At 34.1% G+C, this 13,778-nt stretch overlaps 3 protein-coding genes and 1 long non-coding RNA gene across 5 annotated transcripts; 2 read left to right on the forward strand and 2 right to left on the reverse strand.

The window, feature by feature from the left end:
- Positions 1–1,938: 1,938 nt before the first annotated feature.
- On the reverse strand, positions 1,939–5,239 carry LOC105436204. The gene is made up of 2 exons (XR_970145.2): positions 4,774–5,239; positions 1,939–2,646 (listed from the first exon to the last, which is right to left on the reverse strand). It is a non-coding gene; the product is annotated as an uncharacterized LOC105436204 (long non-coding RNA).
- LOC101218778 (rop guanine nucleotide exchange factor 12) lies at positions 2,327–5,423 on the forward strand. Its single transcript, XM_011661269.2, has 7 exons — positions 2,327–2,679; positions 3,051–3,167; positions 3,292–3,446; positions 3,612–3,686; positions 3,790–4,059; positions 4,139–4,459; positions 4,791–5,423. Exons 1-7 carry the CDS (start codon positions 2,361–2,363, stop codon positions 5,193–5,195), a joined length of 1,662 nt encoding a protein of 553 aa, XP_011659571.1. The 5' UTR covers positions 2,327–2,360; the 3' UTR covers positions 5,196–5,423.
- A 369-nt stretch (positions 5,424–5,792) lies between these two features.
- Positions 5,793–6,539, forward strand: LOC101219964 (30S ribosomal protein S17, chloroplastic). Its single transcript, XM_004141717.3, has one exon. The coding sequence runs from the start codon at positions 5,845–5,847 to the stop codon at positions 6,337–6,339; it is 495 nt and encodes a 164-aa protein (XP_004141765.1). The 5' UTR covers positions 5,793–5,844; the 3' UTR covers positions 6,340–6,539.
- Positions 6,540–7,348: 809 nt separating this feature from the next.
- LOC101218545 (homeobox-leucine zipper protein GLABRA 2) lies at positions 7,349–12,389 on the reverse strand. Of its 2 annotated transcripts, none has more exons than XM_031888861.1 (11): positions 11,895–12,389; positions 11,562–11,776; positions 11,366–11,483; positions 11,068–11,277; positions 10,589–10,954; positions 10,386–10,487; positions 9,110–9,319; positions 8,833–9,019; positions 8,461–8,732; positions 7,917–8,003; positions 7,349–7,812 (listed from the first exon to the last, which is right to left on the reverse strand). In XM_031888861.1, exons 1-11 carry the CDS (start codon positions 11,973–11,975, stop codon positions 7,432–7,434), a joined length of 2,229 nt encoding a protein of 742 aa, XP_031744721.1. In that variant the 5' UTR covers positions 11,976–12,389; the 3' UTR covers positions 7,349–7,431. The 2 variants fall into 2 exon arrangements, with proteins under 2 accessions (XP_031744721.1, XP_004141841.1); XM_004141793.3 differs by having other exon boundaries at positions 7,406–7,812; positions 8,833–9,007; positions 11,895–12,386.
- Between the last annotated feature and the right edge of the window lie 1,389 nt (positions 12,390–13,778).

Genomic DNA, 13,778 nt, shown 5'->3' on the forward strand with positions numbered 1-13,778 from the left:
GAAAAGTTTAGTCCTTAAAAAAATGGGAAATTTCCTTTTGGTCCTTCACTTTTGGGTACTATTTTTCTATTTCCCATTTTAGATTTTAAAATATTTTATTTTTTTATCTTTTGTGACGTTTTAACTAAAAAGTAAGTTATTATTATAGTTTGTGTTCCGGGTGTAGATTATTTTAGTTTAAGTTATAATATTATGTGTTGTGAAATGAATTATTATAGTTTGAGAAGAAAATACGAAAATACACTCGATCAAAGAATAAAAAAACAATAAGTGTTAAATGTAGCAAATAGTAAATAGCAAATGAGGGGTTAAAGCTATAGTAATCTATTTACGGTAGCTATAAGTGGTTGTTATAGTTTCGGATAACCCTCGTCCCAAACGGTTTCTTTATGTTTAGAAACTTGTCATAATCTTTTAGTCGATAGACACGTGTCTTAATCAATTGAGTTATATAAGTTTCTCCAATTGACAAAGACTTCAACGGATTTTTATATCAAATATTTGTCTTAGGAATATTTCTACTAAACTTTCCATTTTGTATTCCGTAAGTTATTAGATTTTAAAACCGTCAAACAGATCAATGAATTAAAAGATAACACATTAGCTAATCTTGTCATCTTTTGATAATTTAATTGTGAAGGAATTATTTCGGAGGTAGCAGAGTAGGGTTTATGTTGTTGGTTGAAAGCTAAAAAGCTAAGCCCTAAAGCCCTTTGATTTCAACTTAGGCTCTTACAGTCAAACATATTATTCAATTCACAATACACCTAATTTAATCTCATAAATGCGAAGATGACCTCTAAAGTGAACCATATCCAACCTTACAATATTTGTTTTCAACAACTATTCTTATTTTCTAAATTAAGCTTTAAGTTTTTTCTTTTATTATTTTTTCTAAATCTTAAAACATGAAATAATACCAAATAAATTAAAGTTTCCAACCCACAGATATTAATTTGTAAAATTTAAATTTTATATAAAAAAAAATAAGTAATTGTAAATAACAAAACTTCTAAAAATATTTACAAAATATAACAAAACTTCATATTCAATGATAAACGCTAATAAACTTTTATCGATGTTTATTATGGATAGAATACGAAATATTGATTAAAAAATTAAGTAAAAAATGTATTTTTACCAATTAATGTGATGGAAGTTTTTAAAATTCGATGTTATAGTTGGATGAAGAATATCGATAAAAAAACCAATTTTGAATAATATTTTTAGAAACTTATTAAAAGAAATTTAAAAAATGTGCTAAAAAAACTTGGAACACGTGATTAAAAAATAATAATAATGTAGGCTATTTTTTTTTTTCATATTAAGAGAGACAAATAAAGGCAATAAAGAAGACAGCTGGCAAAATCAACAACCAAAACACAAATTAAAGGAATAAAAGAGGAAAATAAAATAATAGTGAAACTTTGTTCTGTAAACGACGTCGTTTCCAATACCAATTACGTGGGAAGAGGTGGAAAAAAAAATTGTAACTATACAAATTATATTTTAAAGAAGTCTATAAGAATAATTGTTTTAGTTTTCATCACCATAAATTGTGTTGTTCGTAATTGACATGAGTTGATATAAGAATATATAGAAACAAGAACATTTTGAAATGTTAATTAGGAATTTAACTCTTTTGAGTTGAAGATTATTCCAAGAAGTGTGATTAAAGGGGTTTTTATTTTGTTCTTCTTCATTAAATGGAGACTTAGGCTTGATGCAACAATTTATTCTAAAAATTAGAAAACATACCTAACATGTATCTTCAAAAATGGATATTCATTATGGAAAGAGAGAGAGAGAGAGAGAGAGAGAGAGAAGATGGTTATGAATGAAGGATGGTTGTGTTTCCAAATCCTTTTTCAATTTTAGTAAAGTTTGACCTAAACCATCCAATTGAAGCACTGCTGAAAGAAAAGAAAAAACAGAAAGTAAGTTCAAAACATTTCTTTCTCTTTCTTTGTCTAACCAAATCATCCTTTTCTTAAGATGAACCTCACATTGTATCATTCTCCTTCTCAAAAATAGAAGGAGAAAAGGAAAGATCAATCCAATAACCAAAAAGTAAAACTAGCTAGAGAGAGAGAGTAAATAAAACAAAAAACTTTCCTTATTCTTCAGTTCAAAGGAGGTAAAGAGAAGCAAAACAAGAATATCTTAATCCACCTTTTTTTTTTCTTCTAGTTCTTCTCTAAATCCTGCTTGCTTCTCTTCCTCCTTTTTTTCTCAATTCTCTTCATTTTCTCTCTATGCTGTCTGAAATTCACTAGGCATTCATAATTAATCATCACCACCCAGTTGCCGGTTTGTTGTCTCTTGTGTTTTCCGTCAAACGTTTCGTCAAGAAACTAAGAATGGTTCGTGCTATGGAGCAAGAGCACGAAGGTTTCAGGTCCAGATTCTTTCTTTTCAGAGGAAATCATGAGAATACAGGCAGACATGCCAAGAGCTTGAGTGTGGAGAGTGCCAATGTATTTGACTCTGTCAATGAAGATGATTTGTCGACGTCGAGAAGCCAGGGATCGACACCGGTTCACAACTCTTCTGAGAAACACCAAGCTGGGCCACCACTGGCACCATCCAATCGATCTGAAAGGGCTTCAAAGCCAAAGTTGAGCAGCAAAGACAACGATCTTGCCGCTGAAAAAGAAGCCAGGGAGAAGATGGCCTTAGGTTCGTCTTTCTTTTTAGTCCTTAAAGACTTTCAAAACAAAAATTCTGATCCTTGTAACCGTTTTCTAATCTAATATCTACTTAACCAAGACTTACCTTAATCAACTTCAGCACATGCCACGTTTTCACACATTCTTGTTAATGTTAAAGACAAATATAGTTATTGTTTCAAGCCTTGGGACAACTTGGGACAAAAATAGACATTTTAGAGGTTGAAGGGCTAAAACAGAGCAAAAATAAAGTTTGAGGACCAAAAAGGACTAAGATAGTTGAAGGTTAGGTATCAAAATGAGGTCATTAGTTATTCTAGGTGGAAAGCTTTTTATTTGATTCTGCAATTAATTTCCTCTTCCAATTGGGTTATAATTCAGAAATGGAACAGATGAAAGAGAGATTTGCAAAGTTACTCTTGGGGGAAGACATGTCTGGGGGAGGGAAGGGAGTTTCCTCAGCCTTGGCATTGTCTAATGCAATCACAAACCTTGCTGGTACGTCCCTAAAATTTCTCACATTGTAGCCTCAGGAAATTTCTCCCTCAGTTTTCGGCTTCAAAATCATGCTGAACCAGTACAGAATTTTTTGTTAGATATGAATTGTCTTCCAATTTTACAGCTTCTGTTTTTGGAGAACAATGGCGTCTTGAGCCAATGTCAGTAGAAAGAAAAGCAAGATGGAGAAAAGAAATCGATTTGCTCTTATCCGTTACAGATTATATTGTAGAGTTCGTACCTTCACAACAAAAATCCAAGGATGGAACGAATATGGAGGTAACAATCCAATTTCAACTCTGTAATCAAAATCCATTGATATGAGTCTCACAAGCTTAGATTAGGAGAATATTACTCCTTCCAATTCATTAATACCCCGACCTTAAGCCTAATGATCCTACCTTTCTTTTTCTATCTTACAAGTAAGGTTTATTATTGTTATAGATCATGGTGACACGGCAACGAAATGATTTGCACTTGAATATCCCAGCTTTGAGGAAGCTTGATGCCATGTTAATTGTAAGAACTATGGCTTAAATTTACTTTATTTTTTCTTGTTTTTTTTCTGCTTCAGTCCAACGAATCCTATGTGATATTGGGGGTCTGCCATGACAAAATGCAGGATTGTCTGGATAATTTTAAAGACCAAAATGAGTTCTACTACGTATCAAGAGATGCCAATGACTCGGAGAAAGGAAATAACAAAAGGAACGATAAATGGTGGCTACCTACGGCCAAAGTTCCTCCAAATGGTTTGTCAGACATGTCAAGGAAGTTTCTGCAGTACCAGAAGGATTGTGTCAACCAAGTTCTCAAAGCAGCCATGGCTATAAATGCTCAAATCATATCAGAAATGGAGATCCCTGAAGACTACATTGAGTCTCTCCCTAAAGTAGGCAAAGTCAATTATGTTTGTAACAATTTCAAAATGAATCTTCAATCAAAATTAAGTTTTGTTTGTGGTTTTACAGAATGGAAGGGCAAGCCTAGGGGATTCCATCTACAAAAGTATAACAGTTGAGTTCTTTGATCCGGATCAGTTTCTCTCCAGCATGGACCTAACATCAGAGCATAAAATCCTAGATCTCAAAGACAGAATCGAAGCCTCCATAGTGATTTGGAGAAGGAAGATGAACCAGAAAGATGGAAAATCTACTTGGGGTTCAGCAGTGAGTATGGAAAAGAGGGAACTATTTGAAGAAAGAGCAGAAACCATCTTGCTAATACTTAAGCACCGCTTCCCTGGAATTCCACAATCTTCACTAGACATCAGCAAAATTCAGTTCAACCGGGTAAAAGAACGCTCCTTCCTTGTCTATAATCTCATCTAAAATTATCAACAATCCAAACACAAATTCTAGAAACTAAAATCAAAGCTTCTCAACTTTAGGCTACATAAACAGATGCTTATTATAATTCTGCCCAACAACATCTTCTAAATGAGATGATAAATGTTTTTAGCCCATGTAATCCAATAGGAAATTAACAATCCTATGCCCATTTCTTTGACAGTGTGAGATCATAAAACACTGTCTAAAACAACACGTCCAAACATATTGTAAATACCTAGTTTCATAGTGTGATGAACCACCACAAACAAACTTACTCTTGGGTGAACTGCAGGACGTGGGGCACGCCGTTTTAGAAAGCTACTCCAGAATACTGGAAAGCTTAGCCTTCACAGTGATGTCACGAATTGAAGACGTACTCCACGCCGATGGGTTAACTCAGAACCCATCACAAATAGCAACAAGGAGGAAGCCGACGAGCGAACCCCCAATGGAAAAATTAGAAGAGTTGAACAACGGCCCAGAAACGCCGGCTTCAATGACGCTGTTGGATTTCATGGGGTGGGGACAGGATCAAAACGAGACGGAGATGAAGAAGGAATCGTTTGGGAATTCAGATGATTTAAACTTGGATTCAGATCTGAAACAAGGGAATAAGGCAGGGAATATAGTGACGAACAAGAAGGTTTCGTACCTGGAGAATTTGAGCGCTGTTAGAAGTCCAACGGCGCGCCATTGAAAAAGAAGAATAGATAGAGAGATGATTTGGATGAAAAATTCCATCATTTTCAGTTATATACATTCCTTTTGTGTAAATAGGAAGAAGAAGAAGAAGAAGAATGAGATCAACCCTTTTTCTTTTCTTCTCTTAATTTGAATTTTGGAATCACAACTCTTTGTGTTTGTGTAAATCCAAAATTGTTATTATGTATCATTTGTATCAATCAATGTAGTCATTTTAGATTTATATATTCAAAAATATCAAATTCCATTCCCAAACTATTATCTCACATCTAATCATAATTAAATAAAACACACTATGTTTAGATCATGATACACGATCGCGCAGTTTTTTTAAAGATAAAAAAATTATTTCAAATCCAAACAATTGTATTTACTAATAGTTCTTTTAAAAGTAAATGTGAAAATTATGAAAATAGTAAATGTGCACAAACCTTTTGATTTATTTGGGTTAGATTTATGAAAATTAACCAAAATTTAACGTAATAATAAATAGTTAAAGATTTAGTAGGAAACGACATGTCGTTTTAAATAGCATCGTATATTGGTTACCATGTGTCATTCACACACGATTCACCCTCCTCCCGTTCATCTCTTCTTATCTTCGTCTTCTTCAATTCGGATAACACAAAAATCCCTAAAACAAAATGTCTATAACTCTAACTTCCTCATCCCTTCTTCAAATTCCTCCAGTACAGAGCTTGAAGAAGCTCTCAATTTCCTCCTCTTTCCTCCATGGCTCAACTCCTCTCTCATTCCTCTCTAAGCCCTCTTCCTCATCGTCGCCATTCCCCTCCCAAACCCCCAATTTCCTCCCCTCCATTAGGGCCATGAGGTCCCTCCAAGGCCGCGTGGTTTGTGCCACCAACGACAAAACCGTCGCCGTTGAGGTAGTCCGATTAGCGCCTCATCCGAAATACAAGCGCCGGATTAGAATCAAGAAGAAGTACCAGGCACACGATCCGGATAACCAGTTCCAGGTTGGAGATTTTGTGGAGCTTGAAAAATGCCGTCCGATTAGTAAGATGAAGACGTTCCTGGCTATTCCGGTTCCAGCGAGGAATTCGAAGAAGAAAGCGGTGGAAGGTGGTGAGGGAGGAGAGCTTGGAATTCCATTGGAGTCTCAGCAAGAACAGGTTTGATTGATTGTAATTGGTTGGTTTTATGGATCTGAATATTGTTTGTGGTTTTGATGAATGACTCGTGAATGTTATATCGATGAGACTGGACCCAAGTTGTCCGAATTTTAGAATTTTTTATTTTCGAATTCTTTTTGCCATTGCCATTGCCATCGATGATGCCTTTTTGATTTGGTAACAGAATTGACGATGACATTGATGAACAAGCGTTGTTGCTATTCAAAATTTATTGATTCTTCCTTTAGGTTTAGAAAATAGTCTGATTTGAATTTCATGCTATCTTTACTACTAAAATCATACTCTCAAATTTAGAATAATTCTTTCTAATTCAAGTTTTTAAAAATAGGTTTAAAATAGATCATAAGAAGGAATTCTTACATCTAATATGTACGAATCGAGAATGTTTGCATGTGTGCTTCACTAGGACGGAATAACGAGTCTAAAGTATGCTTAAAAAGATTCAAATTATACTCAAGATAGATCATAGTTTAACGATCAAGTGTCATGACAATAAAAACGAGAACCAATGTTAATTTGTTGAATGTTTGCATGAGTGCTTCACTAGATTGGGTTATTACATTATCTACCACGAGTCCAATGGCACAAGAGCATGTTTACAATTTTATCATTAGCCACTCTTACCGCGGGATAAAATTTGAACTACTTTTATAAAGTTTTGAGTATTTAAAATTTGGTCAAAGCAATAACAGGAAGAAGATGATGTTTAAACAATTGATTAATAAAGCAATGTAGTTGTCACATAAAAGATTGATACAACATTGAAAATAAAAATATAGTACTCATGTATTTTTTTTTTTCTTTAATACAACAATTATGGAGGGAGCAATATTGAAAATGTTTAACTCCATTTATCAATAATTTAATATATTTAAAACACACAAATCTTTAACCTATATATACATATATATACTTTTCGAAAAAAAAGTGTGAAATTTTGTTGAAACATATAATGGAGGGATTTGAAAGAACTTCACGATTGGGAGAAAGGAAGGGGAAAAAACACCTTATGTGTTAGAATTTAAAAAGAAAAAAAGTGTTGATTTTAATATTTTAAGAATAATAAAGGTTGATACTTCAATCATCTTCACCTTGTAGGCTTGCTTTAATATTTTCTAAAGTATGTGACATAATATTGTTAACATATTCGACTGACTGTGACGTTGTTTCGGCTGTCGGAGAGGGACTCACTAGGATTTGAGATGCCACTGTTAGCAATGAGCCTCCTCTTGTTTCCCTCTCTTCTTTGCTGGAACTGATAACCAATGGCCTTGTTGGGTGGCCATCTGGAAGGATTGAGAACCCTGTCGGTAATGTCGTGATGTTGCCTGAGTCAAACCCGGCCATCACAGACTTCATACCATTCATGTCAACTTGAGCATAGACAACCGTTGATTCGTATTCGTTTGTTAGACTATCTTGTAGAATCCACTTGTTGGTTTCATCTGATTTTACTGCCTGCAGTAGTCATTTGTAATTGAATTATATATCAACATCGTTCTATAGATCACTTCATGCATGACGATGACGACTTGTGTGAAAAGAGAGGAGAGTCTACTCACTTGGATAGTAACCGCATTGCCTCGATTTTGTCCTTTGGCGAAGTTTGCTAACATTTCTGCTTGACCGCTACTTAACATTACATCCCACTAAAAGTTTTATAGTTCAAAACGATTAAGTTAAAACACTGACATAATTTCATTTACCATAAGCTATTAATGATCTAAGAAGATATAAAAGTAAAAATTCATGTATTTAAACTCTTATATAATAATATAATGTCATTTTCTTCTCAATTGAATTGCCAATGCGAACAAGAAGAGAAGTTGGTTTTACTGGAAGATATTAAATTCGCTATCTACCACTTTAGATAGAAAACCATCGAAATCTAATTTACATTTGTATCTATATATGTTAATCACAGTTAAAGGTCGTATATATGCTTTGAGAGGATCGTGCTATATATAAACAAACTCTACTAGCTCTTTGAATTTGTATTATCTAATATATCTATCTAATAAAATATGACATCTCTCTCGGCCTGTGCATTTACAATTTACCTAACACTTTATTTGTCGATTTGAAAAAAAAATTAGGGAGACAAACCTCGGGTCGGCGAGCTTCATCGATCAAGAATTCGAACAAGAGTTTAGGGGAAACAGGTAGCCAAATAGAAGCAACTGCACACAAGATCAAACCAGTAGGTTCATGTGGGTTTTTCAAGTTCTTTCTGGAAGCAATCCGTATGGTTTCACCTATTTTGCTTTGAACCTTGGTCCATGTATGGCTGTTGGAAGCACCGATAGCTTGATAAATACTAGAGGTCATTCTCTGAGCCAATCGAAGAACACTTTTTCTCCCACCAACAGTGGTGATTCCTATATATTAGTTTTTCAGAAACTGAGACGACCAGACAAAAGCATTATATATTGAAGGGATATTGAAACTTAAGAATGAGTGAAGTGTCGTTTTAATTACCAGTGGAATCCTTCATGGGAACGTTGGTGGCCATGAAGAAAACCTGCCACTCACAATGCATTTGTAGCGTGGACATCCAATGTGTTGCTCCAAATATTAAACCGCTATTGACGATGGTTCGGTATATGGTGTGAAGTCCAATCTTGTGACATTCCCAATGCTCCACCCACGTGACCTGAAACCACCCCTACAACTCAAAAACACGATACGAAGAACACCCGAAGGTCTCACGATCATAATTAAAGATGATGAAAGTAAAGGCGTTGTAGTACTGTACCTTACAATGACCGTCAGATTGGTCTTGGATGATGCAACCAGAGGGGCGTTTCCTACAACGAGAGGAAGAAGAGTCGACATGGTCTCCGACTTTGTCGATGGAGACATCAGCAACGACCCACTTACCGGGGCTTAGTTGCTTGCAACTTCGAATGAAAAAAATCTCTCTTGGAGGGATGGTTGGGGTCAGCATTTGGAGCTCTGCAAACATCTGCAACCCTGGCAGAAAAATGAGCTTCTACCATAATTACCATATAATTAACTCTTTACTTACATCATTTTTTTCAATTATATTTTCTCTCTTACAAAACATTAAACACTTTTTTGTGGCATAAAAATGAGATACTAATTTGAATCTCTCTTTTATTATTTTTATTTTAACTTCAACTTTCTATTTTTTTTATAAAAAAAAAGTCTCAAAAAAAAGTCTCTCATCAAAATATATATATATATATATATATATATATATAACTAAAAGGTTAGATTTTTTATAAAAAAAAACCTACTTTTCTAAATTTCGAAACACAATTTAAATTTTGTACAAACTGGGTAATTATAGCAAATTTTAGAATAATTGTTAAGTATGTAGCAAACTCTATACTCGATAAACTTTTATGATTTATCGTACCAATATTTGTTACATGGTTTACTCATGTCATTTATACTAAATTATTTTGAATCTAATGGCTATATTTACAATTATTCCTAAAAAAATTGAATTCTTACCTGATGCGAATTTCCCTCGACCAAACTCACTTAGAAATTAGGTGCACCTAGTTTGTTTTCATTCTTTATTTTCTTTTATTTTAATAGAGTGACAAATACTTTTCAAATAAGGACGGACTAAATCATATGTTTTTTGCCATCCACATATTTGAAAACGTATTTATGGATATCTCCAAAAGCAAAGAAAACGACCAGTACAATTACCTTTTTTTCTTCAAACAAAAAGAAAACAATTTATTGAGAGCTACTTAGACATAATAATAATTATAATGTCAATCAAAGTTTAGCTCAACCGACAACAGTGCAATGTATATTGAGGACCAAAAAATAGTTTATTCAAATACTTCCTTCCCCTTAATTATGATTAACAATAGGATTAGGGTGAGTATGAGGGAACCGAACCAACCAAACCAAGAGACCGAACCGGTGTTGGTTTGGAAAAAATTCAAATGAAAACCTTTTATGAAAATTCCAAACGCGTAATATCGGTCCGTACGCTTTCGTGGCCGGAAAGGAAAAAAGGAAGAAAGAAATAAGAAGAAGAAACTCACCAGTTGAACTGCACCATCTCTGTTGTTACCGTCGCCATTGAAGACGACCTCCATAGTCGACGCCTTCGAGATCATCGACGGAAACATTTCCTTCCATTGAACCTTCACAAACCCATAAACAAACATCTCATTTCCATTAAAACTCACAATCTTCCAACACGTTTTCACTCGAAAAAATTAGGGCTTTTGTTTCATTCATTTACCACATCCATGAAGCTCTGAACCAATCGATGAAGATCAGCGAACACCACACCCGTTTCTCTCGACGCTTCCACTTCTCTCTTCCCTCTCTCATTTCCGACCGCTAATTCCTTCATATACACATCGTAATTCAATAGCTCTCTTCCTGTTTCAACGCTTCTCACCCACAGTGGCTCATCGGAATCCCCCATTTTCACCACCTCCTCTATCGCTCTCTTCCCTATCAACATAACTCTACCTTTCTCCAATCCGAATATACTCTTCGATTTCTCCAAATTCCTCCCCGGCCTCTCTATTCCTCCTTCCTCCTTGTTGTTCTCTGTCCCCGCCGGCGCGTATTTATCCAGAGCTGTTCTTAATCTCTCCACCTGTAAATAAATCCGAAGTTCAGTTTGAATCGATCTCAATAACTTGTAAGAGCAAAAACAAAAAAGAAAAGAAAAAAAAAAAAGGAAAAGCAATTTATGTATGTATAATTAACCTCAGCTTTGAGTCGAGCAATTTCAGTTACTAGTTGCTGTTGTTGTTGATCAGAAGTGGTGAAAATTGCGTCTAGGGAATTAGTTGAAGCAGAACAACAACCTTTAGTGCAAGAAGATTTACTTATCATTTCTCTCATCGCTTGATTTTCCTCTCGTAATTTCTCCATTTCTCCTTTTAATAAAGCGTTTTCATGACGCTCGTGAATAGCCTGCGTTAAATTAGAAAGTAAGAGATGAAGAAGAAAAAAAACAGAGAGGAATAAAGAAAGAAAGAAAGTGTTGAATGTTCCCAAAAACCTTGATTTGGGTTCTACGATTCTGAAACCAGAACTTGATTTGTTTACAAGAAAGACCAAGTTTCTCACTCAGTTGCTGCCGTTGTTTCTCATCTGGATGAGGTGATTCTTTAAACAACCTACAAAATGCATACAAAAAACATATATCAAAAGAAAGAAAGGAAGAAAGAGAGCTTTTCCTTAGTGGGTTTCCCTACATTTCCATTTCTCTGATTTGCTCCGAAGTATGACGATTCTTCCTCTTCTTCGTATTCCCCTGCAACTTATCTTCATCTTCATCATCTGGGTCTACCCCCAAATCCTCCGCCGACCTCGATCCCGCCGGCTCCGAGTTATCACTACAGCTATCCTCCCTCCTTCCCGTGGTGTCCGCTTCCACATCCATCGGCGCCGCATTTCCAAAAACTCCAGCCTAAGAAGAAAACAAGAAGAACCCCATTAAAGCTGAGCTGCATTTTTTGGAAGAAGATGAAAAACAAAGTGAAGACAAGCAAGGAAGTAAGTAAGTAAGCAAGTAAGTAAGTAAGTACGAGAGTGAGAGAGAGAGCCGGAGAAGAAGGAAGGGTTTTAAGACGGCGAGATGCGTGGTTGTCGGACATGACAACGGCCATGAATGGCGGTGGGATTGATTATTAAAATGGAAAATGGGTTCTACAAATAGTAAAAAGGATATTTTGTTGCAGTTTAAAGAGAGAGAGAGAGAGAGAGAAAGAGAGAGTATGAAGGAAGTATGAATGGTGTTCAGTGAGTGAGTGAGTGAGAGATAGAGACAAACGAGAGGTGGGAAACTTCACGTTTTTTTATTTTCAGGCTCAACATTGTTGATTACTACAATCAAATTGAGAAACACTTGCATCATTCAATTCACTCACAACAAGATCGAAAGAGAAAGATTTTGAAAATCAAGTAAGATTAATTCAAAAATGAGAGAGAAAGCATTAGAGTTTGTTTAAAGTTGTTAAATAACAAACCCCCAAGAAAAGAAAAGAAAAGAAAAGGGATACACTTTTTCAGTAGAGGAAGAGGAAAAATAAGAAAAGATGCTGAATGGTACAAATTTGGATGAACGAATGGATAGAAACCTTTTGAACCAAATTTTATTATTTTCCTTTCATTTTAACTTATTCTTCTGTCTTTCTTTTCTAAAGGATTTATTTTTAACTTACAAAATTCTTTATTTTATTTTTCATTTTTTCTTCCATTTAAACGTGAGTGATGTAATAAATACTACTTTCTTCATTTTCCACATATTGTCTCTCTTCTTCTTGCTTTCTTTGTGTTTTTCTTTATATAAATATTTCAAATAATGGTTTTTTTTTCTTTCAAAAAAAAGTATAAAAATGTCATTTTATTTGATTGGAACAAGAAGTCTAATATTGGTTGTTGTATTGATTTTTTTATTTATTTGATAATTGATTTGAATAATTGCTTTATTGTGTGGCCATCATGTGTGGAGATGTATAAGCAAGGAAACAATAAATAAATAAATAAATAAAAAAGGGTAGTGACTAAAAAGTAAGTTTTTCCAAATTTAAAAAGAAACAAATTTTATTCACGTTGGATTTGAAAATACATCCAAAAACATCATATTCCAAACTTCAACTTGTTCACATAATATCATAAGGTTATATTTTAAATTTCAAACATAAAATTAAAAAGTCTAATGTATTACTCATCTTTATTAAAGATTCAATTACATTAAATAGCTATAGGGAAATAAAAAGTTTGGAGAAAAGGAATTAAAGGCAAGTGGATTAATTTGACAGCCCAAGTCCGTACCAGGGTTGGTTTTGGTATTCACTCACTTTAACATTTCTACATTTTAAACACGTGTGCATCTTCTTTCCTATTTATATATACATACACATATATATAGAAATTGGCTTTATATTTCATTTTCTTTATTAACTCTATTTTGTATTTTTCTTACACTTGTTTCTTTCTTCTAAATGTTGACATGTTAAGAGTCGAGCTACTTTCCAAATTCTCAATTGCTTTTGAGATGGATGCAAGTTTATATACTACAAGTTCGATTGAATCCAACCCAACCATTGTTTACCTTTCTAAATAATTCTTTACCCTCTTATACGATCTAAGAGTCTACAAATATTGGTTGAACCTGAATAATCTAGACTATCTAATCCATATTATAAGGGTTGGATTAAAAAATTTTGATTTTTTCGAGTTGGTTTGGGTTTCATGTTGGAGGGTTGAAAAATTCGGTTCAACCCAATCCAACCCGAATTAATATAATATATATATTGATAAAAAAACAAATTAAATGTGTATAAATTTTGAATTTATTAAATGAAAATTTGAATTATGTATGTTTAAATTTTAAACGTAACAATTTCAGACTTTTATAACCATTAGAAACTAGAAAACGGGAAAAATAATCCGAAAATATGGGTTGG

This window comes from Cucumis sativus, chromosome 7 (assembly GCF_000004075.3).
Source record: "Cucumis sativus cultivar 9930 chromosome 7, Cucumber_9930_V3, whole genome shotgun sequence".
In the NCBI taxonomy this organism is placed as follows: domain Eukaryota; kingdom Viridiplantae; phylum Streptophyta; class Magnoliopsida; order Cucurbitales; family Cucurbitaceae; genus Cucumis; species Cucumis sativus.

Excerpts from the sequence above, each read along its gene's own strand:
- LOC101218778 (XM_011661269.2), top strand. The coding sequence starts at position 2,361 with ATGGTTCGTGCTATGGAGCAAGAGCACGAAGGTTTCAGGTCCAGATTC. Across the intron at positions 2,680-3,050 it reads CAGGGAGAAGATGGCCTTAG|AAATGGAACAGATGAAAGAG; the intron begins GTTCGTCTTTCT and ends GTTATAATTCAG. Across the intron at positions 3,168-3,291 it reads TGCAATCACAAACCTTGCTG|CTTCTGTTTTTGGAGAACAA; the intron begins GTACGTCCCTAA and ends CCAATTTTACAG.
- LOC101219964 (XM_004141717.3), top strand. The coding sequence starts at position 5,845 with ATGTCTATAACTCTAACTTCCTCATCCCTTCTTCAAATTCCTCCAGTA.
- LOC101218545 (XM_031888861.1), bottom strand. The coding sequence starts at position 11,975 with ATGGCCGTTGTCATGTCCGACAACCACGCATCTCGCCGTCTTAAAACC. Across the intron at positions 11,777-11,894 it reads CGGCTCTCTCTCTCACTCTC|GCTGGAGTTTTTGGAAATGC; the intron begins GTACTTACTTAC and ends TTTTCTTCTTAG. Across the intron at positions 11,484-11,561 it reads CAAATCAGAGAAATGGAAAT|GTTGTTTAAAGAATCACCTC; the intron begins GTAGGGAAACCC and ends TGCATTTTGTAG.